Here is a 22349-nt window from a genome sequence, read left to right as displayed (position 1 = left end):
CACTCCCACTTCCTCACTTTCCCGATGGAGATATGGTACTCCAAGTTGAGCCAGAACAAGCCTTACAGAAGCAAAGGTTGTTAAATGGGGACTATGAGGTTCTGATCAAGTGAAAGGGGTTACCAACCTGTGATAATACTTGGGAGCCATATGCAACCATCTGCAACCAGTTTCCCTCTTTTCACCTTGAGGACAAGGTGACACTCCTTGGGGAGGGTAATGATGGACCCGAAATATCCAACTGGTATTCACGTAAGATAGAGAAGGGGAGAAGAGGGAAAAAGGGGTAAATCACATGGGGACAGGTGTCTTGTTAGTTATTAGAATTCTGGTGTCAGAATAAAGGGTAGTGGTAGCAGGGGTAGAGGACATCTTTGTTTTTGTGCATGAATTGAGTCTGGGAGGTGTTGGCGCTTGAAGACCAGTTGGGTGCTACTGTTTCATTCCTAAAACTGATTGTTATCCTTTCTGATTCTTATTAAGACTGAATATACAACTTTTACTATCTTTGATATATTGTTTGTGGATTGTTGTTGCTTGTTACATTTTTTGACGATTATTAAACTGTGTTGAGATACAGTTGCTGGTGTGTTTGGCGTGGTGATTCGGTTGAGGTCTCTGGTTTCCATCACTTTCTTACTGCAAAAGCTATACATTCATGATACACTGGTATTTAACTTATTATTAGGGTCCTCTGCTTGAAACGAGTGGTTTAGTGGGTATGAAAGATGCATAGATAACTGTGAGAGGTAGAGATAACATCAGATAAGTTTGTTATATATCTTATCGTTAATGCATGAACTCGCTAGTGCAGTGTTATAGCTTATACTCTCCTATTATGCCCTTTGAATTTGGGGCTGTTGTCGACTATGACTGGTTTATTTCACAAGTGGAAATTTACATTGACCGAGTATAGTATTTAGATTAGTTGCTGCTCCCAAAAGAAAAAAAAAAAAAAAAAAATCTGGTCCATGCTAAACTGAACATTTGCAAGCATACCATCATTTCTTCCCATCTTTTGCGGGTCAGCATTTGCCTGCGCACAACACATATAACAGTCCTTGTCCTCCATTGCTACAGAATAGCTCCTTCAGGAATTTTTAATTGAGAAAAATACAATAGTGCTTATACTATCAACATATTCTTTTCATGATCTCATTGTCATCATTTTCCGCATATTGTAGATATAACGCTCCTTGTTTCCCCTGCTACAGGTACTGGATAGCTCCTCGAGATCTTTTTGGTTGAAAACATATGTTATTGCTTAAATTTGCATTTATAAACCTGCTCTGGCAACATGGTGTCAAGATCTTGCATAAACTGGTGGACTTAGCATCTAGTGACATGTTTAGTATCCCTCAAAATCTAAGAGTACTCCCTCGAGTGATGACTGCTCCAGGAATTATTCCTGACATTGATGACGATAATGCTTCCTCACCTATGTCCCGTAAGAAAAAGATTATAGTGGCAAATTTCCTTCCTTTACATGCTGAAAAGAATTTGAATCTGGAAGGTGGTCCTTCAGTTTGATGAGGACTCACCTTTTTCCAATTAAGGATGGCTTCTCATCTGATTTCGATGTTTTCTATGTGGGGTCCCTGAAGGCTGATGTAGATCCAATAGAACAAGAAAGGTTGCGCAGATACTACTTGAGGAATTTAATTGTGCCCACATTTCTTTCTTCTGACACCCGAAGAAGTTCTATCATGGGTTTTGTAAGCAATACCTGTGGCCCTTTTCATTACGTGCTGCCCGTCTGCCCAGACCTTGGCAATCGCTATAATGACTTGCAGTGGCGAGCCTATATTTCTGCTAATAAGAATTTGCTGATAAGTCGTGGAGCTGTTAAATGCTGAAGATGATATGTATGGGTTCACGACTATCACCTTATGCTTGTCCCTATATTCTTGAGGCGGCGTTTCAATAGAATAAGTTGGATTTTTCCTCCACAGCCCATTCCCTTCATCAGAATATATAGGACATTGCCTACTAGAAAATTCATTTTGAAAGCACTTCTAAATGCAGATTTAATTGGTTTTCATACATATGATTATGCTAGTCACTTTTTATCTTGTTGTGGTAGGATGCTAGGCCTGCACTATGAATCACAGCAGGGTCATATTGGACTTGAATATCTGGGTCGCACAATATACATCAACTTGCATGTGGGATTCATATTGTCGACTTGATCTGCATTAAATCATCCTTCATCTTCTATCAAGGTTAAAGAGATCCAAGAGCAATTCAAGGGGAAGAAATTATTCTTGTGTTGATGATAGGACATTTAAAGGTATCAGTTTAAAATTGAAGCCATGGAACAGCTTTTGCAGATGCATCCTGAGTTTTGGGGTAAACTAGTGCTGATTCAATTGTAAATCCTGCAAGGACCACAGGTAAAGATGTTGAGGAAGCCAAAAGGGAGATGTATATGATGACTGAAAGGATTAATGAAAAATATGGTTTTTTAGCTATAAACTGTGATTCTGATTGACGACCTGTACCTCTTCATGAGAAGACTGCCTATTATGCTTTGGCAGAGTGTTGCATTGTTAATGCAGTGAGATGGAATGAACCTAATGCCATACAAGTATACTGTCTGTAGCAGGAACTCCAAAGTCGGATGAAGCTTTGGAAATGGCCTCTGGGTGCCCACGTACAAGTACACTTGTTGTTTCCGAGTTCATAGGTTGCTCACCATCCCTAAGTGGGGCGATTAGGTCAATCCTTGGGATATTGATGCTGTAGCTGATGCACTGCATCTAGCCATCAGTATGCCTGAAGCAGGAAGCAGTTGCGGCATGAGAAGCACATCAATATTTAAGTCTCATGATGTTGCTTATTGGGCTCAAAGCTTCATGCAGTTTGGAGCAGCATGCAAAGATCACTATAGTAAACGCTGTTGGGCATGGGCTTCGGTTTGGATTGTAGAATATTGTTCCTTTCTCCATATTTTAGGAAGCTATCCCGTGAACATATTCGTTCTGTATATAAAAGAACATCTAGAAGGGCAATATTCTTGGACTATGATGGCACTGTGGTGCACCGCTCTTCCATTGCAAACCCCCCCTCTGCTAAATTCATTTACCATCTGAACTGTATCTGCAATGACTCTAAAAACACTGTGTTCATTGTTAGCGGTAGGGGGCAAGACTCTCTGTGTAAATGTTTTCGGAATGCCAAAATCTCGGTATCTCAGCGGAGCACGGATACTTCATGAGGTATATTTTTGTATTCATATCTACTAGCTTCAAGATTTAGTTTCGAAAGCCATATTTTTTCTTTGTAATAAGACAGCTGCCTGGTTCAAAGACAAATATTGCTCTTTTTTAGATACTGCTTTGTTTTTAGTCAAATGAAAGTAAAATTTTGCTATATGTACGAAGTGCTATCTGTTTATGATTCTAATTTATTTCCAACAAGTTTGATTATTCTCATGTCGTATGGGTTTACTTTGTTTTTTCCTACAGGTGGACTAGAGATTCCAAATGGCAATCAGTCACCGAGCTGCAGATTTTGCGTGGAAAAATATTGCAGAACCTGTGATGCAATTATATACAGAGACACTGATGGTTCCTATATAGAAACGAAGAAAACTGCCTTGGTGTGGCACCATCAAGATTGCCTCTGATTTTGGATCGTGCCAGGCCAAGGAGCTATTGGATCATCTTGAAAGTGTCCTGCAAATGAGCCAGTTGTTGTTATGAGGGGTCATGATATAGTTAAGTGAAGCCACGTCTATTCCGTCCATTATCTTCTTTCTCTCTCTCTTTTTTTTTTCCTTTAATATTTGTTACATGTAGGGTTTAATATTGACCTGTTAATTTACAGGGAGTCACTAAAGGATTCGCTGCAGAGAAAGTACTTAGTTCAATGATCAGTAATGGGAAAGTTCCTGATTTGGTGCGTTGCATTGGGGTGATAGATCCGATGAGGACATGTTTGAAAGCATATTGAGCATTGTTTATCACTTGATGCACCTCCAGAGATTTTGATTGTACAGTTGGTCAAAAGCCGAGCAAAGCTAGGTACTACCTGGATGATATCACAGATGTTCATGCAATTATTGAAAGTTTGGGAGATGAATCCGTGTTTAATTGTGGAATAATAAATCCAAGTTTCTTCGCTCAATGCTCCTTGATTTTCCTGAGTAATGCTATCCGTGCTCACTTAATAAGTAGGATTAGAAGAACAAAGGATCTGCCATTGGTGGGTGACATATGATGCTGACTTTAACGATTCTTTCCTGTGTGAACAGGGGCTTCTCTCGAAGTTGGTTGTCGAGGCGATTTGTGATGCAGCTCGAGGTTGTTTCTTTCTTTCTTTCTTTTCTTCTCTTCGGAATGGAAAGATAAATGGTAGGGATAAATGGCGAATTAGGTGGCTTCAAGACAAATGTAGGTTGGTGAACAGGGAATAACATTAATCTAGTTTACAGAGAGATTCGATGGTGATGACAGGTTTGTATACATGAAAAAGCCTTGGGAAGATGACTTTGTGCCATACGAACTGTTATTTTTATCTCAATTAATGTTTGGTTTGCTTTCATTTTGGGCATTGTAATTACCATAATGAAGTTCTATATAATTTACAGTAATATTTTCGTATAAATTTTACATATAGAAAACTTAAGGCTTGATTATGTTAGAATATCGAACTTCACCAACTGTTTTTCTATTGAGGTATCGAATTTTTTATCAATTAAATCTATTAAGTATTGAATTTTAAGTTTTTCTTACAAAAGAACCAAATTTTCATATTTTTCTTAGGAGATTAACATTGATGACATGACAGTTTTTTTTTTTTTTTTTTTGTGAAAAATGTTTGACAAGGATAATTTGGTGTGTTTATTGGATATTTAACGTGGTGGTTAAGGTTGACTCGATATTTATAATTTAAAAAATCTCAAATCAATCTTTTTTTTTTTTTTATTATGTCAATAAAAATAACAAAACTCACCTAGAATAAATAAAATCTTTGAGCAAACAATTATCAATATTCTCCTCCTAGTTTTCTCTTTGCAATTTTCTAGGTATTTCTTCTTTTTCTTTTTGTTTCTTGAGAAAATCTTACATTACTGTTATTTCTTCTTCGTTTTTGTTTATTTCTATTGTTTTGATGATTCCGGTAGTTTTTTGATGTTGGGGTGAATTGTTGTGTTCGTTTCTGAGCGTTTTCCTTTTCTTTTATTTTCCTATATTTTCTCGGCAACTAAATAGTTTGGTACCTTAAATAGAAATAATTGATAATTTGTTACCTTCAAAAAGAAAAAAATAGTTTGATACATTCAATAGGAAAAAAGTGATTGTTCAATATTTTCTTATGTAATTAAGCCAAAATTTAGTAAGTGTGGACAAATAATATTGTGATTAAAGTACTAACATTACTTTATGAGAAGTGCTAGTCTTACAAATGCAAATACGAATGGGGCATACAAAGACAATTGCTACCCCTGATCTTTATGATCTCTCTCTCTCTCTCTCTCTTTTCCCTTCTTTCTTTGTTTTTTTATTCTCACTCATGTCATTTTGCAGCCCTCTTTGTATAGGTCTTTGTAAGGATAGCATTTTTCTTATTTTATAGACAAAATAATCTGAAAAGAATAAACTTGAACTGGATAATGTTTCATCGGTGTGTTTGTTTTGCTATTTTGGGTAGAATTTCAAATCCTACCCAAAATACATATTTATTTCCCTATTATGAAAATTCAATTATATTCTATTCAACTATTTTAAACCCCATAGGTTTGTTAATTTAACTAAACACCCTCAACAAAAAAGTATAGAAATTGACAAAAATACCCCCATCCACCCATAATTGCCAGATTCCCACCACCACTACGAAAAAGTGGCCGGAATATGGCGTAATGGCACACTACCTGTTGGATCTAGCTGGTAGTGTGTCGATCTAGCCTTTTTCGGCCAGACCCACCATGGATCTGGCTGGAAAAGGCCAAATCCATGGCCAAAGATCTGGCCATTGACGGCCAGATCTTTGGCCGTAGCTAGTCGTCAATGACGGCTATATCTTTGGCTGTCGTTGATGACCAAATGTAGTTAGATCTGGTTGGAAAAGGCCATATCAGTGCATGACCGACCAGATCCAGCCAGTCGTGTACCATTACGATGACTTTCGGCCACCCTCCGATGGTGGTGACTGGCTACCGGCATTTAATGGGTGGATGGAGATGTTTTGGTTAATTTCCAATGTTTTATTATAGGTGTGTTTAGCTAAATTAACAAACCTAGAGGGTGTTTTTATTAATTTTTAAATCTTATCTCGTAATAATCACCCAAAATAATAAAACAAAGACACTAGATACATGGCACAACCTATAATAACCCCAACAGTCAACAACCATTTGACCGTTGTTTGGGCTTATCTATATGGTCTCCTTTCATTGTTGTTGATCTGCACCTGTTGCTCTTATTTTTGAAATTATCACTGACCTCCTCAGAAGGCTGAAGTATCCTTCACTTAACATGGTTAAGTAAAATCTTCCCAGAGATCAAGAGGGATAATTTTTTCTACTCTATAAATGTTAAGTTCTAGGAAAGAGTAAAGGACTTTTTCTTGCCCAAGGTTTGCCTCAATGAACTTTTCCACTCAAAGTTAATATTCCGTTACTACCAAAAACTAATTCTGGAGGCAAAAATTCTCTCCGTTACCACCATTTGAATTTTTATTATCCTCTCTAGAAAACCCTTCTCACTCTAGCATTTGATTTTTCACCGTTTGCTGCCCACCGCAAAGTTAGAGTTTCTTGTTCTTAATTAATTTCCGACTGATTCCGATGACGAATATTTAATCGGTCACTACCATTTGATCCACTGACTTTTACTCTATAAAAACTCTCTTATCTTGACTTTTGGTAACTCGCTGAACGCCGACTGAGAAAGTGAAGATATTTTTGGTATTGACGCAATATAAACGATGGGTGAGAAAGTAGTATTTTGAAACTTTTTGGGTGGGAAAGGGTCATTAAGGCAAACCTGGGGTGGGAAAAAGTCGTTTACTCTCTAGGTAATTTTGCAAACTATTAAATTTCTTTATTTGAATTTTGAAGGTTTATTTTGATATTGTCAAAAGTATTTTTAATATTATCAAAGAATTTTTGATATTTGGTATGCATATTTATTAGTTTTGAAAAATTTCACTAACTTGTTTCTTTAATTGGGATATTATTATTCACGGTACAGAAGTTTACTGAATGGTTATAAAAGGACATGAGTTTCAGAATTATCAATCAAAAGACACTTAATGGTGTTTCATCATTATATTTAAATGTGTAATTACAAAATGATACAAATGCCCTTAAATAATAATAATAAAAAAAACAAATTATTTGAATAAAAAATTAAATATAAAAAACTAAAAGACTTTTAAACCCAAAAAATTTAATAGAATTAAAATAATTTTTATTCAAATAATTTCTGAAACTTGCGTCCTCTATTGAAAATTCAGTAAACTTTTGTACTTCAGTGATAGTATCCTTTTTATTTTATTTATTTATTTAGTTTAATTTTTTTTTTTTTTTTTTTAATATTTATACTGTAAATGTCTGTAATTAAAGCATCATCTTAAAGCAAAAGGAAAGGGAAAGTCATTTGTGATCGCTGGGTTTTTACACTGATTGAGTAGAGAGAAAGAAACGACGAGACTTCGACGACAACCTAAAAATGTCTCTTCTTCACTTCACTTTCTTCACCGCCATCTTTGTCTTTGCGTTCTCCTTTCCTTTTCAGGTACATCGTCTCTTAAACCCTAATGTATTCTTTTTCTCAGTTACTCCAACTATAGAAGAAAGAACTAATCGATTTGTATTCTTTATTAAACAGCCTGGTGCAGCAAATGAACCTCATGATCAGAGGCTTAAATACTTATCGTCGCGATTCGAAGCCGCTCTCGAAACGCTACAGAAGCAAATCGGGCAAGTTCGAAACTTTTTCTTCAGTTTCTTTTCCCTAACCTTATTTGTTACTGCGGAAAAATACTAGAAATATTTGATAGTCTACGATGATACTGTGTTATATGCCTACCTGAGAGTTAATGTACAAAATATTAGCGTTTGTTTTCAGTTACAGGGCAACAAGTATACATTTAACATCTTTTACTATCTTTTGTTTTCTCTTCAAACATTATCTTAAGATTTCTTATATTGTAGTAAGATGTCGAACAACTGGAAGCATGTCATTTTTAATCTATCAGAGTCTCATTGGTTTTCATTCCTCCATATTCAGCTACAATTTCAAGAGCATTGATATGCTTCGTCGTGCAATGACCCACCCTTCATTCTCCGAAGAGAATAATCGGGCATTAAGCATTTTGGGCTCCTATGTCATTGAAACATCAGTGTCCCTTCATTTCCTTCGTAAAGACATTGATATTTCACCAAAAGATCTGAACCGCCGTATTTCAGATATTTCCAATGTGGAAACTTCATGTGCAGATGATGGGTTGCGATTGGGGTTACATAAAGTGATTAGAGTTTCTTCCAGGACTAATTCTTCGATTCCTGGAGTTGTTTGTGGTGCTTACCGAGCAATCTTTGGTGCTATTGCTATTGATACTAAGAAATCTGATGATGCTGGAGATGTTTTCTGGAAGGTTCATGGTGGCGAGGTTGGAAAAGCTTTTGCTTTCTAAGTTTATATTTCTGTCATCTGCTGTTTGAAGAAGTTATGCTGTACAATATGGTGGCTTTTGTTTAGTGGCAAGTACTGGTAATGCCTAGCTATATTTTCCTAAAATAATATGACCGATGATGCTGTAAAGTTTGGTTAATTATACTGGCTAGATGCAGTTTGCTAATATGTTTGGTGAAAAATGGGCCTATTAAAACTTAAAAGTGCACTTTTCCGATGTTGCTTGATCTCTTTTATTATGCTTTGTTCTTTAGCTTTTGCTAAAAAGAAAAGTGAGTTTAGAGTTTTTGAGCTTTTTCACCTAAATCAGAAATATGCAAAAAGACCAGATGAAGCACCGTGTCAAGGAGCTAAGGCCAATCTTTGACTAAATTAATCTTTTTCAAAGAAGTTGAGATTGTGTGACCGTGGCCGAATATGGGTGAAGAAGTTGGAGATAATGCCATGTGAACTGATGAAGTCATTTTGTAAATTGCTGCAACCCTGTTGAAAGCTGAGCCTTGTTTTTATGCTTTGTGACCAAATATTTGAAGATGACACCCACAACCCAACTCCAGTTTGATTTTAGATCCTCCTCTACCAAATTGTTTGTTAAAAACCCCATACTTGACAGAAAATCTGAATTATATTAGGCTGTAGTAGGTGCACAAGCACTTGGCGAGGGTGACAAAGCCTTGAAACTAATGTATTGAGTTATACTAAGAATCAAATCAATTATATTTCTAGTTTTTTAATATACATAATGTTGACCCAAATTGACCTGCTTACCTAAACCATTTCAACATTATGTCATCAACATAACTGTTACTCTACCCACACATTGTTACAGTCAATACGGTCAATGATGGTTGAATTAATTAAATTTACTCAATGACGTCAATTGAACTTCCATTTTAGCCTTAATTATTTGATTGAACTGTAATTAAAAGATAAATCCATTGGTCTAAATTTAATGATTAGTAGGTGTCACAGCTGTCATATCCTCCTAATCAACCTTATCGAAACATCTGGACCCTTGATCACAACTACGCCACTAGGCCCCTCCCAAACCTTCATACTCGTCACAGCTGACTCGGTCTCGCCTCACAGCTAAAGCCTAACGGCTCGAACTTCTCATTCCACTTACTATAATACCCCTACCAATAATCTATAATACAAGAAGCCCGCATCTCATAGAAAAAGAGTCGTGCCCGTTTCTTGTATATGGACACGGCTGAAGAAGAATCAGCGGCCGTTATGGGAGAAACATCCAACTCTCTCCTCCGCAACACGCGCTGCTGTTTTTCTTTCCCGTGTTTCAACTCTCGTCATTCCTCCAGCGCCGGATTATCCTGGTGGGAGCGAATCCAATTACAGAACCACTGGTGGACCCCGGCGGTTACTGCCTTTCAAAGAGTGCGAGAGTGGTCAGAGATCGTGGCCGGGCCTAGGTGGAAGACTTTCATCCGGAGATTCAACAGAAACAGAAGTAATAACAGCAGTTCACATCATGCTCCTGGAAAATTCCAGTATGACCCTTTGAGTTATTCACTCAACTTCGAAGAGCACTGTAATTTCGACCACGACGATGATTTCAGCGGCTTCCGGGATTTCTCGTCGCGGTACGCTTCGAGTAAATCGCCAGCGGCGGCGGCGGCCACGACTGTAGTGGATGTTAGAGGGAAGGATGTGGCGGCGTTGGCGTGAAAAGCTGCGTCAGTTGAAGACATGAGCTGTACCGTTGAGTTGGTGTCGTTTTGTTTGTTAGTTAAATAGTCGTATTTTTGGCATTTAATTAAATATTATTAGTGGTGTAAAGATACAGGATGTCATGGCGTGTAGATGTCTATAAAGTTTGGTGTTGATATTTTTCGGTTGTTTCTTGTGGGAATAAAGGTATCTGGATAACATATCTGGATTTATTATTCTTATTTTATCATTTTTAGTGGTAAATGTTTATGAAATTATTATATAACATAAAGATATTATAGGATAATATAAAAGTGCTAGTGGAAACATTTTAATTTAGTTGGACCAATCTCTTGTATGTTAAGAGTTTTCCTCACTTTACATTTTTTATTCTTTTATAATGGAAGTGTTCCACTTAGCTTCTGTCCGCTTATTTCTATTAATATTTGAGATTTATTAAACATCGAATTAAGTAAATCACAATACTTTTAATAATTGGGGTATTCAAGTCAATTTTAATCCTTACAGTCCATTAAGCACCCAATTAACTCAAAAGACCAAATACGTGGCCTCAAGATTTAAAAAAAAAAAAAAAAAAAACTCAAGGAAAAGCCTCCAATCCCTTGTGGTTTCCTCACTTTACATTGAAGAGCTGCTAATCAACAGTTATGTTAGTGATGAAAGAAATGCAATTTATAGCTACGGTACAATGGTCGTTTTGGATAGACAGATTGGCGGTTCATTCACCAACTTTTCTGCTATTTACAGACTTAATGTTCAGTAAAATATCGCCTACAATCCATGGGAAACTCAAGAAATTTATCCTTTCTCGGCAATAAGTTGGGTGGTACGTTACATGATACCATGCTGAGGCCAACTTTTGATGTTCATTTACCTGGCAGCTACTCTCAAACCATTCTTTAGCCTCCTTCTGTACGTTCTTCACGGACAGCAAGATCCGATCTTTCATGTCTCTGTATCTGTTATTGCAGTATTGCAAATACCCTGGTTTGTTTCGCATATTACCTGTCAGTAGCTCATCCTCGGTCTTTGTCCCGTAAAAGTTCATCAGCATGCTCATGTTCTCCTCGTACATGTCTCTGTGAATTTCTGCAGTTCCAAGGAAGGCTTCAAAACCATCAACTTGGAGTTCATTGTCATAGCTTGCTACAGCAATCTTCTCTGACCAAATGGGTTCGTTGGCTCTTATTTGATTCACTGAGTTAAGGGTGGCACGGTAGAGTTTTCCAAGTACCCCAGAAGAAATGTACATGGTTTTGTCTACCCTTTCCATAAAATCTGGGAACTCCCTTGGTCTTAGAGCCAGAGGCATCTCTGCCGGTGCTCCAGTCTTCGCAAAGTCAACAGCCATTGAGTGAAGGGCTGCCAGCTGTAGACATTTTGCACTCCGGGCCTTCATTGGATCACGATCAGCCTGAACTAAATGAGCAGTAGAGATGGCACCCAGAGTATCATTGATCATGTAATCAACAAAAAATTTTTGAATTTCCTGCACATTTCATACATTTTTATAAGTTAAAACTTATGAAAGTGAAAATTAGTTAAATGACATTAAAATCTTTAACCAAGTATAAAAACTACCTCTAAAGTCACATCATGATCCGTTACTCGCGATCTCCCTCCAGTGTAATCCATAGGAGGATCAGTTTCACATGGGATGAGATCTTTATCCCAGCTTATGAAAAAGTTGTCTCCATCGAGATCTCCACCAGAGCATTCATTTGGATGAGGCCTGTGGACACAAAGTCTTAGCCACAGACTTTTATCTCTTACTACATAATTATATTAACAACATAAGAGTCAAGAAAAGGAAACATTATAAGATGAGAAACCAATATCTTTAGTGTAGGTAGGTCATTAAACTAAAAGGAAAAGAAAGATTATTTACTTTGGAAAGAGAAATGGAGCTCATAAGTAAGCTGATGACCAGAGTATAAAAACAGTGTTTGGCAACAAATCCCAAGTTGTATCAGAATATCTGGGACCTCGCTTGGCATCAAATGCAAACTTATTGGAGTGTAACAACAACAATAATAATAGAAAAAGCAAGATGAATAAGGCAAGCCCTTTCCCTGGTAGTCCAGGTAAATCGATGACAACAGGTAACACATTCATTCAGAGACAAACACCATTTGAAAAATGTCACAAGTGCATATTATATGAAGTTCATGGACCTGAACTTCTTAATCTGGCGATTATCAACTATCCAATTGAAAACTCCATGACTGCTTAAATAACATGGAAATAAGAAGTGCACATATTATTAAAAAGTAAACATACCACACTAACTAAGAACATAACTATAACACAGAAGGTATAATAGGAAATGCAACTTTTGAGAGTTAAACTATACCTTTCTCCTTTTTGAGGGAAGAGAATGCAATCCACCAGACCATTCTCCTCTAAATCCACTTCATAGACAGCCTCAAGGACTCTGATATCTCCTGGGTGAAGACAAGGATTTTTGGTGACAAGCACCTTCCCTAAAACTATGGATGTTTTCTCATCCACCTTACGGAAGAAACTTTGATCCTGGCATTCTAGCTCTGCTTTTGTCATTGTGACACGGATATAAACTTGGCCATAATTTAATAAACCAGTCTCATCCAAGCAACCAATCAAGAGCCGGCCCTTCGGAACATAGATTCTGCATTTGCTTTTTAACTCAGACAACTGATTCTCATGATGTGCTTGAAGCATCATTGAGAGGTATGGTTCAATATTGGGTTCATAACCTTGAAGCAACATCTTTACCAGAATACTTTTGGAATTAGCCCCACTCAACTTCTGTAAGACATCCAAAGCTGCCTCTCTATTTGTCAACATTTTGCCTAGCAGGTGCAATTGTTCCTGCTGCATTGCCTCAAATACTTCATCCTTAATTCCCAATGTAGACAAGAGGATAATAATCTCTCGATTCAGAAAGCAAGGCATAGAGTCACTCCATTTAGTGACATTAAGCATCCTGTTTTTTGATTCAAACTTAAGCATACTACTACGCAAAGACAGCTTCCGGTAGGACTTACGGTCAACAGCAATCACACCTTTGTAGCCACCATATCGAATTTGAAAGGCTGAAGGAGTGTCGCTCAGACCACATTTTTGGGCAACTGACCTAGAAAAAGATTGAGAAATTTTCCCAATACCATCTGAGAAGCAGTAGCTAACACCGTCAGAAGCAATTTCAATATCAGGAATGATTTCTACATCTTGTGCAGGAACACGGTGAGTTTGCATAGAAGAACTGAACAATTGACCCATCCTTGCTGCACATTTTGACACACAGCGGATCTTATTGAAGCATCCCATCCATTCTCTAATATCTTCCGCTTTCACCTTGTCATTAGAAGCAAACAACCAAACAGAATTTGATCGTAGTTGACTAGCTGAGAAAGCCAAAAACTCGTATCTTTTATCTCCAATCAAAATTCCGTCTCGAAGAATAGACAGTATTCTATAGTATACTTTAGTTCTGTAAGCTTTAGCAAATATACCTTGTTCAATGCTTGTCGAAAGAGCATTCACAGGAAGCTTACTCCAATCTTCTTCAACGAAAGTAACTCTCGTAAAATCTGAGGCATATTCTGCAAAGTTCTTTACAACATAATTAGAAGTTTCAAGCTCAGGACCCAAACAATAAACTTTCGATGGAGTAACTAAGGCCCTATAACAGCTCATTATGTTATGATCTATCAACCTTTTGTCAGACGATAAGGGAATGCTCTTACAATTTCTCCCCAAGACATGTAATTGAATTTTTATGAATGACACAGGATCATAGCAAGTTGACTTCAACTTTTGCAACTTCTGTAGAATCATTAATGCATTCTCCACGGCCAAACCACTAAGAATCTCAATCAATTCACCATCTACCGCAGCAAGACTAATTTTTTGAGTATGAACAAGTGAATTGAGCTGGAAAAGTACTTCATATGCTAAGTTAGAAACTGGTCCACATTTTACAAGTGGAACTGTTTCAGAAGTAGAACAGAACTCTTCTCCATCTTCCAGAATTAGTTGTTTCTTGTCTTCTTTAAGGTACGGGAAACTTGAGAAAATATCTGATGCCAATAATCCATCTTCAATTTCCCAGCAAAATGAAGTTGACTGTCCAATTGACTTCACAACAGAGAAGTCTGTTGTCCGAACCCAAAGAAAGTCAAAATCTTCCTTGCAGATATGATATTGATCATTACGGAATTTTGTTGCTATGTTAGGTCCAGAAATTTTTTGATAGATCTTTGGTCCATACTTTAGCTGGAAACAGTATGGATTAACACATTAAAAAGCTTTCTAATGCCATACACCAATTAGGATGAACAGTAATATCAGGAAAAAAAAAAAAAAACAATAATAATAAACTTTCCAAAACTGACCAACCATTAATCCTGACAATGGATGACAGAGCCAAGAGTTTGGTTCAGTGGCAGAAATTTAAAACAAAAAATAGATAAAATTTCTTTAAAAAATGATAAATATTATAACTCTTATATAGATTCATATTATTTACATTTGATCCATTTACAATGGTAATTCCTTTTTTTATTTTTATATATCATTCAAACTTTTGTATGTATAAACAATATCAAAAACAAAACAATCAAGTAGCTTGCCTTATGAAAGAAAACATGAAGTAAGATATTTGAAACAATTTAGTGCTCTAGGATCCTAATTATCACTACGACAATAGATAAAAGTTGACCATATTAAAGATACAAGCAAAACATGACCCATAAATAGAGCTATCAACTTGATATTAAATTAGAGTAATAATGATAAATGACGTATTAAATAATAATTGTTTCAAAATTTTCTGTCAGTTAAGCAATAAGGAGTCTTTGACAGGAGCTAGAAGTGATGGAGGGGCAAGATGAGGTTAAATCCAAGAATAAGCGATTTCCTATAATTTTTGTTGGGACAAATTAGTTAACAAACTATACAGGCTAAGTTTGGTACTTGAATTTTTTTTTTTTTTTCTTTCTAAAAGAAAGAGATTGGGTTCGGGGGGGCATGTGCCCTCCACTGGACCCTTAAAAGTTGTCACTGCCACAAACGCCAACAGAAATGGTATGGTATGAAACAACAATTTTCTTTTTGTTGTTTCCAAACAAATTACTATTACTCATATTATTCATATTCCACAACCTAAAGTATTGGCTTTAATATCATAAGCATAATACCCCGCCGGCTGTTTACAAGAAAATCAAGCTATGGACTATCGATTATCAATGAACTTATACCAATAAAAATTCTTATGCGAAGAAAGTTGCATTATCTAGCACAATACAGCCCTTAAGTTCAATTATAAGCTATGATTTTTTTCTCAGGTCCTAATGTCATGATATGCCTTAATCCGACACGTTATACAAGTTGGATATATTCAAAGTAGACATGCAGCAAAACCTTCTGGTAGGCAAAACACAATGCAAGGACAAAAATGCAAATGAGAGAGACATTAAAATGCTTGGAATTATATGCTTAAGAAGATTGCGAACTTTTCTTCTCTTTGTCATTAGATCAGTTTCCGTTTCCTTCCATACTCATTCTTTCTCTAAAATCCATCCCACACATATTAGGAACAATTCCACACAACACAGTATTACAGACATTATAAAACCACACTCCACCAAGCTTATGGAAAAAACAAAGCAAAATCAGAGTAAATTAACCTTATTTATAACTATTTCCTTCCACATTCTCCAAAAATAAACATCAAATACATGAAAACATCAATATACACATAAGAAAACAGAAGGAATAAAATACCTGGAGAAGAATCCCATTCACTTCCCCATCCAAAAAACACCCAACAGTCTCCAAAATATCTTCAAACGAAATCTCCAACTTATAACAACATTCTTCGCACTCTTGCTTGTCCCTTTGCCACACCCAAAACTCCAACTTTCTTCTCTCAGGCATCAGCCACCCTCTCACACCTTCCCAGCTCTCCAACACGCACAACCTCTCCTCTTTTCTCATAAACCCCGCATGCAAAACACTATACTCAACTCTGAATCGGTCCTTGATGGGCCTGGAAATGATGTCAGCATAAGTTTCAGAGATTTTGAGACAGTGTGACTTAAAGACTAGGGTTTGATCGAGAGAGAGGTTTAGAGCTTTGCTTTTAAAATCCAAGGAAGTGAATTGCACACGACCAACGCCACGTGATTTCCAGTTTCTGCGTTCAGTGTGTATTTCAATAGCGAAGACTGAGTCTTGACCGAGTTGGGTCTCGAGGTAACGGAGGAGGTCCTTGGCTATGATGGTTTGGGGAATGTTTGAGACCCACACTGTCGGTCTCTGTACTAAAACCCCCATTCCTTATCAAGGTTTTGCAGAAACAGGGTTTGACAAAGACACTTTCTCACCCACATGCCAGATGGATTACTAAAATCCACTACAATGTATATTCATTGTAAAAGCAAACGACATGTTAGCTCTCAAAGGTTAGTGAAATGGCAAATTTCCACTTCGTTTCATATATTCCAAATTCTTACACTTAAATTAATGCTATTTTGTTTTTTTAATAGATAAAAATTGAAATGGTCATTTACTATAATTTGAAATTAAAATGTCAAAATAACCCCGACATCTCAAATTTCTCTCCACCTCTCCTCTTCTTCAACCTTCACAACATCCCCAACCATTTTGGTTGCTTCCTCGTCAAAAAATCCACCAAACTTGACAGGAATCACTCCCCCAGCCTCTGTTGACCAAAATTAGGCCCACTTGCACTAGATTTGCATCACCACCCGTGACCTCCTTGAAGACCCTTGGATTGGCTGGAATTCATCATCGACAACCCTCCTCATCACCATCATTTTTCTCCCCATTGTCATCCCACCAAAACCCCTCTCATTCCATGCTTGTTTACCCCACCGTTAGCCGATCATCGCATTGGTTTGAGTTCATGTGGCGCAAGCTTTTCTGGCCGATCTAGTCATAGAAACCTCCCTTGCATCCACCATCCGCCAATCGATTCATTGGTGTCCCTTCCTTAAAACCCCCATACTTCCCATCAACGTTCACTCACCATTTGCTGCCATTTACCAGCCTCCATTCTCTAGGGTTTTCAGTTTGAATGATGAATTTGGACTTGCTTAATTGGAGCTTGACTGTTTGGATTTAATTACTGGTTGTGTTGTTTTTGCCGTGATTTGGATTTAATTTGCTTAATGGTGGGTATTGTTTTAGAGAGGTGGGTAAAGGCCTGTGGGTGCTGCTTTGTAGGGTGGGCAAGCTGTGGTGGTGGTTTGGTCGGTTGTGATAATAGGGTGGTTCAAGGATTGGGTGACAATGGCAGTGGTTGGGTGGTTGGAGATGAAGTAGAGGAAGATGGGAGGGTAGTTTGGTAATAACACTTGCACTTGTGTCAGAACTCTACCATCATTAACGGTGTTACTTTAAGGATGAGAATCTGGAATATATGAAACCAGGGGTGGAAACTTACCATTTCACTAATCTTTTAGTGGGAACTAGGGGGAAAACGAGTTAAGTCGAATCGAGTATTTGGGTACTTAAACTCGACTAGATTGCTATAGTACCAAGTTCTAGTTCGAGTCTGATGAATCGAGTTCGAGTCTGATGAATCGAGTTCGAGTTTGAGCTCGATTAATCGAGTTTTAGTTGAGCTTAATCGAGCTTTTCATACAGTGGTCAAACTTGACTCATGAGATTATTCGAGTTACTCGAACTCAAACTCGACTCGACATTAGTTCGAGCCAAAGTCGAGCTGAGCTCGAGCTGCTCGCGAGTGGCTCGGCTTGATTTTCACCCTTAATTTGGGAACATGTCATTTACTTGTAACAACTACTGTAAACTAGTACAATGCATGCATAATAATAATAGAAAATTGGCCCAAAACTTTTCTTTTTATTATAAGTAATAAATCTTTTATACACAAAGAGCATTATTCACAAAATGCCATTTAAAAAGACAAAAACAGGGGAACGGCTTTTGTAGCTATTGTTTCTCGCTTGCAACGCCCCTCCGACTGCATCATCACCTAGATCCGCATCCACAAAGGAAAATAACGGGGTGAGTACAAAATAATACTCAGTAAGTAAACCTCTATCTGTCATTCCTCGTATGTTTTCTCTTAATTCTTTCCTCACACTTTCTTTCTATTGTTTCTACTAAACGTCATGACCTCATCTTACCGGAGGTACGGCCAGATGACGTTTGCACAACACCATCTACTCTTCATGACTGTCGGGTAGAGTTCACACAGCACCAACCCGCTCTTAGTGACTACCGAGTGGGGATCACGAGCGCCTACCCGTTGTTTTCTAACTACGGGTGGAGACCACAAAGCACCTACCCATTCCTCATGACTGGGTGACGATCACAAAGTATCAACCCATTTCTAATAACTAACCGGGTGATGATCACAAAGCATCAACCCGTTTAATAACTATCGGGTGACGATCACAAAGCATCAACCCGTTTCTAATGCTTTCTCATTCACTCTACTCTAGCACTTTCATTCTTCTACCCTTAGAGTAGTTGTATTCACAAAGTTCTCTACTCATGAGCAAGTGCATACACAAAGTTTTCTACTCTTTCTTAAGTCCCTTCAATGCACAATTAATGCCTAGGATGGTGCATCTCCTAATGCACTTATGAAATGCCAAAATGCATGTTGTAAGAATTAAGGTTCACTACTCATACTCAAACCTCTATTAGGCATTTCATCAAATAACTCAAGTGCAACAAAACTCTACTATAACAATAATTCTATGTCTTCTCTAACCATCCAAAATGGGAGAAAACTCCCTCACATAGCCATAATTCCTGCATGGATAGCCACTCAAAAAGGATTTCTCATATCCGTCAATTCCATCTCAAACTACATTTCAACCCACATCTCACTTCTCACAATTGAAGTGTATGAACAACCACAAGCAATAATAATCTCCATTTGCAACTCAATAACACAACATATACAATGTATATAACATACATACATAATTACTATTAAAACTCTAATCAAGAATATTCTCAAATCTCAACTTGGGTTAGGATTTACTTACCTTGTATGGAGAGATCTCACTAGCACTTCTTTTCTCTTGGTTTGCTTGACTTTTCTCTACCCTTAAAACAATTCAACCAAAACCCTCAATATTCAAATATACAAAATCTCAAAGACTTCACATCCAATGCAAGTATCCTACTTAGGATGCCTTAGCTTGATTTTCTACCCCAAATCACACTCAAAAGCCTTCTAAAAATCCTTGAACAATTGAAAGAGAAATTGAGAAAGGACAGTGGCGGTGGAGAAGAAGAATGAAGGTTGTAATGGCTTAATCTTTTAATGCAATTTAGCACAAGCATTCCTATTTTGCCTTACTCTTCCATGGAATCATCTATATCCTTTGATTCATTACAAACACATCCCCATATTAACAAATGCTCAAGAAATTTCCTTACATTTTACTCCCCACTTTTTCTACTAATTAGGGGTAGAATGGTCAATTGCCCTTAGGGGAGAAAATATCTAAAATTAACAAAAATTTTAGTCGGCAGGTCACCGCAGGAAGAGCTTCTGTCACCGCAGCGAAACTGTCCAGCAGCTTCCCGTGGGCTTCAACACCTATTCGCGGGTGAAGATTCTTCTTATCCCCCGACGAAGCCTGAAACACTAAACTTCTTCTATTTAAACCAATTTTAAAGCAAATGTTAACATATTACTCAATCAAAGGCCAATCAAACAATACGATTAATAAACCGACTCAAAAAGAGCAAAAGAAAAAACAGATATACGTACCTCAAGTGAGGCGTTACATTACTCTTCATTATAAAGACGAAAATACATTTATATTTGACTTAATTTTTTTTATTATTTTATGTCATGTCAATAGAGTCAATTACCTATATACCCACTTTTTAAATATGAAATTATTAATATGCCCTCAACTATATATGGCGATACAAATACCATTTATCCTTTTAATTTAATTGAATGTTGAGAATTTTGGTGGTATTTAAATAAGATCATCTTTTTAAAAACTATTTATTGATATATTTTTATTTTTGGGATTTTTAATGATGTTAATAATTTCTAAAATACTTTTGTCCTTCGAATTTTCACTAACATATCTTGTTCTCTTTCTAATCTAACTCTTAAATCTTCTTGAATTATTTGAGCAAAGCCTTTATGAATTTCGACCATGGACACAAGCTTGCAATAGCATTCATTTCCAAATAAAGCTCAAAGAGAACTTCCATGAACTCTGTAATTAAAATTTCAAGTATGCAGAGTCCAATATACAAATAGAAGAGAATCAAATAGAACAAATTAATATGCATGTTTTAATTGAAACTAAAACAAATCAAACAAAAAATAGTTACATTTTATCTTTCTTCCCCACCCAATCAAACAAAAAATAGTTACATTTTATCTTTCTTCCCCACCCGCCCCGCCCCGCCCCGCCCCACAATCCTCTACCCCTAATTTTCTTTCATACCTACTACTCACCTTCCCTTATCCCCACCGACTTACCTCCAACAGCCCCAAAACAATCTCTCTTTAGTCTTTACCAAAAAAAAAAATAAATAAAATAAAATCACTAGCAACATTTGCCACCGGGGATGGAATCGCATCAATCTAGGTGCGATTCAGACCACATTGCACTTGGCTTGGTGTGATTTTAGCCAAATCGCACCAGCCGTGGTGCCATAAGTCGGAATCACACCTAGCCAAGTGGGATTCCAGCCAATTGAATCATTTTTCAATTTCCAAATGCTTAAGAATCCATATTTTCTTTAAGAGCAAACGTCATGTTCCCACCCAAGGTTTAGCAAAATCCCAAGTTCATACCCCTGGTTCCATTTATTCCATATTCCTACCCTTAAACTAACACTTTAAGTTAATTTTAAATTTTCACTTGTGCAATTACCATCCTGCCTTTCATTTTTAGTTCACCCCATCCAACCACCATCACCCTCAGGCCTCACCATACAGCCACCAGCACCACTTATCAAACCTACTCAATTGTTGTTTAGGTCCAATTTGGCTTGATTCTGGCATTGATTGACCAACCCAACACCACCATCAAGATCCTCTCACCCCCTCTTCAAAACCCCTTCTAATCTTCGACCGTTTGCTGTGCCATTCATCGACCACCGCGATCTTTTTGTTCGCATGCTTCAAGAAAAATTTCAGTCACTCCCAGCGCCGGAAGTCAACCCATTACCACCAATAGCTTCACTGACATCCCACCTCAAAAAACCCCCATCAGCCCCAATCGTGGTTGCTCGTCATTCGCCGTTCGTCACTCCCCTTAGGGTTTTGCGATTTTGGTAAAAAAATAGGTTTAATTAGAGGTCAATTTAGGGCTTTACAAGGAGTATGTGGGTGTGTGATTGATTTGGAGGTTGATTATGCTTGTTTTCGAAGTGTTTTTGTGTTGTTTTTTGGGTTGGATTGGTTTCGGGTTGGTTTGGACTGGGGTGGTTTGGTCGTGAATTGTAGCAAGTGGTAGCCATCGATTGGGAAACAACAGTGGTCAGTGTTGGTAGGGTTTTGTTCAAGAGGAAGTGGACAGGCTAATGGTGGTGAGTGGTGGGAGCCGTCAATTCCATCTCAAACTACATTTCCAACCCACATCTCACTTCTCACAATTGAAGTGTATGAACAACCACAAGCAATAATAATCTCCATTTGCAACTCAATAACACAACATATAACATGTATATAACATACATACATAATTACTATTAAAACTCTAATCAAGAATATTCTCAAATCTCAACTTGGGTTAGGATTTACTTACCTTGTTATGGAGAGATCTCACTAGCACTTCTTTTCTCTTGGTTTGCTTGACTTTTCTCTACCCTTAAAACAATTCAACCAAAACCCTCAATATTCAAATATACTCAAAATCTCACAAGACTTCACATCCAATGCAAGTATCCTAACCTTAGGATGCCTTAGCTTGATTTTCTACCCCAAATCACTCCAAAAGCCTTCTAAAAATCCTTGAACAATTGAAAGAGAAATTGAGAAAGGACAGTGGC

The 22349-nt window shown here is 37.3% G+C and overlaps 3 protein-coding genes and 1 pseudogene across 3 annotated transcripts; 3 read left to right on the top strand and 1 right to left on the bottom strand.

Moving 5' to 3' along the window:
* The first annotated feature begins 1297 nt into the window (after window positions 1–1297).
* Window positions 1298–4221, top strand: LOC116136546 (annotated as a pseudogene).
* Window positions 4222–7585: 3364 nt separating this feature from the next.
* On the top strand, window positions 7586–8808 carry LOC116135962 (protein NUCLEAR FUSION DEFECTIVE 2-like). The gene is made up of 3 exons (XM_031421671.1): window positions 7586–7742; window positions 7836–7927; window positions 8238–8808. The coding sequence occupies exons 1-3, from the start codon at window positions 7677–7679 to the stop codon at window positions 8641–8643; spliced, it is 564 nt and encodes a 187-aa protein (XP_031277531.1). The 5' UTR covers window positions 7586–7676; the 3' UTR covers window positions 8644–8808.
* Window positions 8809–9805: 997 nt separating this feature from the next.
* Window positions 9806–10546, top strand: LOC116135968. The gene has a single exon (XM_031421682.1). The coding sequence runs from the start codon at window positions 9846–9848 to the stop codon at window positions 10326–10328; it is 483 nt and encodes a 160-aa protein (XP_031277542.1). The 5' UTR covers window positions 9806–9845; the 3' UTR covers window positions 10329–10546.
* A 354-nt stretch (window positions 10547–10900) lies between these two features.
* Window positions 10901–16754, bottom strand: LOC116135951 (RNA-dependent RNA polymerase 2). The gene is made up of 4 exons (XM_031421661.1): window positions 16098–16754; window positions 12685–14588; window positions 11913–12063; window positions 10901–11820 (listed from the first exon to the last, which is right to left on the bottom strand). The coding sequence occupies exons 1-4, from the start codon at window positions 16647–16649 to the stop codon at window positions 11050–11052; spliced, it is 3378 nt and encodes a 1125-aa protein (XP_031277521.1). The 5' UTR covers window positions 16650–16754; the 3' UTR covers window positions 10901–11049.
* Window positions 16755–22349: the final 5595 nt, after the last annotated feature.

This window comes from Pistacia vera, unplaced genomic scaffold, assembly GCF_008641045.1.
Source record: "Pistacia vera cultivar Batoury unplaced genomic scaffold, PisVer_v2 Contig109, whole genome shotgun sequence".
NCBI classification, from domain to species: domain Eukaryota; kingdom Viridiplantae; phylum Streptophyta; class Magnoliopsida; order Sapindales; family Anacardiaceae; genus Pistacia; species Pistacia vera.
Note: the sequence above shows the minus strand (reverse complement) of the source record. Positions and strands in the feature narration are given on the sequence as shown.

What these genes read in the sequence shown, in the direction of transcription:
- LOC116135951 (XM_031421661.1), bottom strand. Translation starts at nt 16,649, where the DNA reads ATGGGGGTTTTAGTACAGAGACCGACAGTGTGGGTCTCAAACATTCCC. An exon ending in TGAATGGGATTCTTCTCCAG is followed by an intron (nt 14,589 to 16,097) that starts GTATTTTATTCC and finishes TACTGTTTCCAG; the next exon opens with CTAAAGTATGGACCAAAGAT. An exon ending in TTCCCTCAAAAAGGAGAAAG is followed by an intron (nt 12,064 to 12,684) that starts GTATAGTTTAAC and finishes TTGTGTCCACAG; the next exon opens with GCCTCATCCAAATGAATGCT.
- LOC116135968 (XM_031421682.1), top strand. Translation starts at nt 9,846, where the DNA reads ATGGACACGGCTGAAGAAGAATCAGCGGCCGTTATGGGAGAAACATCC.
- LOC116135962 (XM_031421671.1), top strand. Translation starts at nt 7,677, where the DNA reads ATGTCTCTTCTTCACTTCACTTTCTTCACCGCCATCTTTGTCTTTGCG. An exon ending in CGTTCTCCTTTCCTTTTCAG is followed by an intron (nt 7,743 to 7,835) that starts GTACATCGTCTC and finishes TTTATTAAACAG; the next exon opens with CCTGGTGCAGCAAATGAACC. An exon ending in ACGCTACAGAAGCAAATCGG is followed by an intron (nt 7,928 to 8,237) that starts GCAAGTTCGAAA and finishes CTCCATATTCAG; the next exon opens with CTACAATTTCAAGAGCATTG.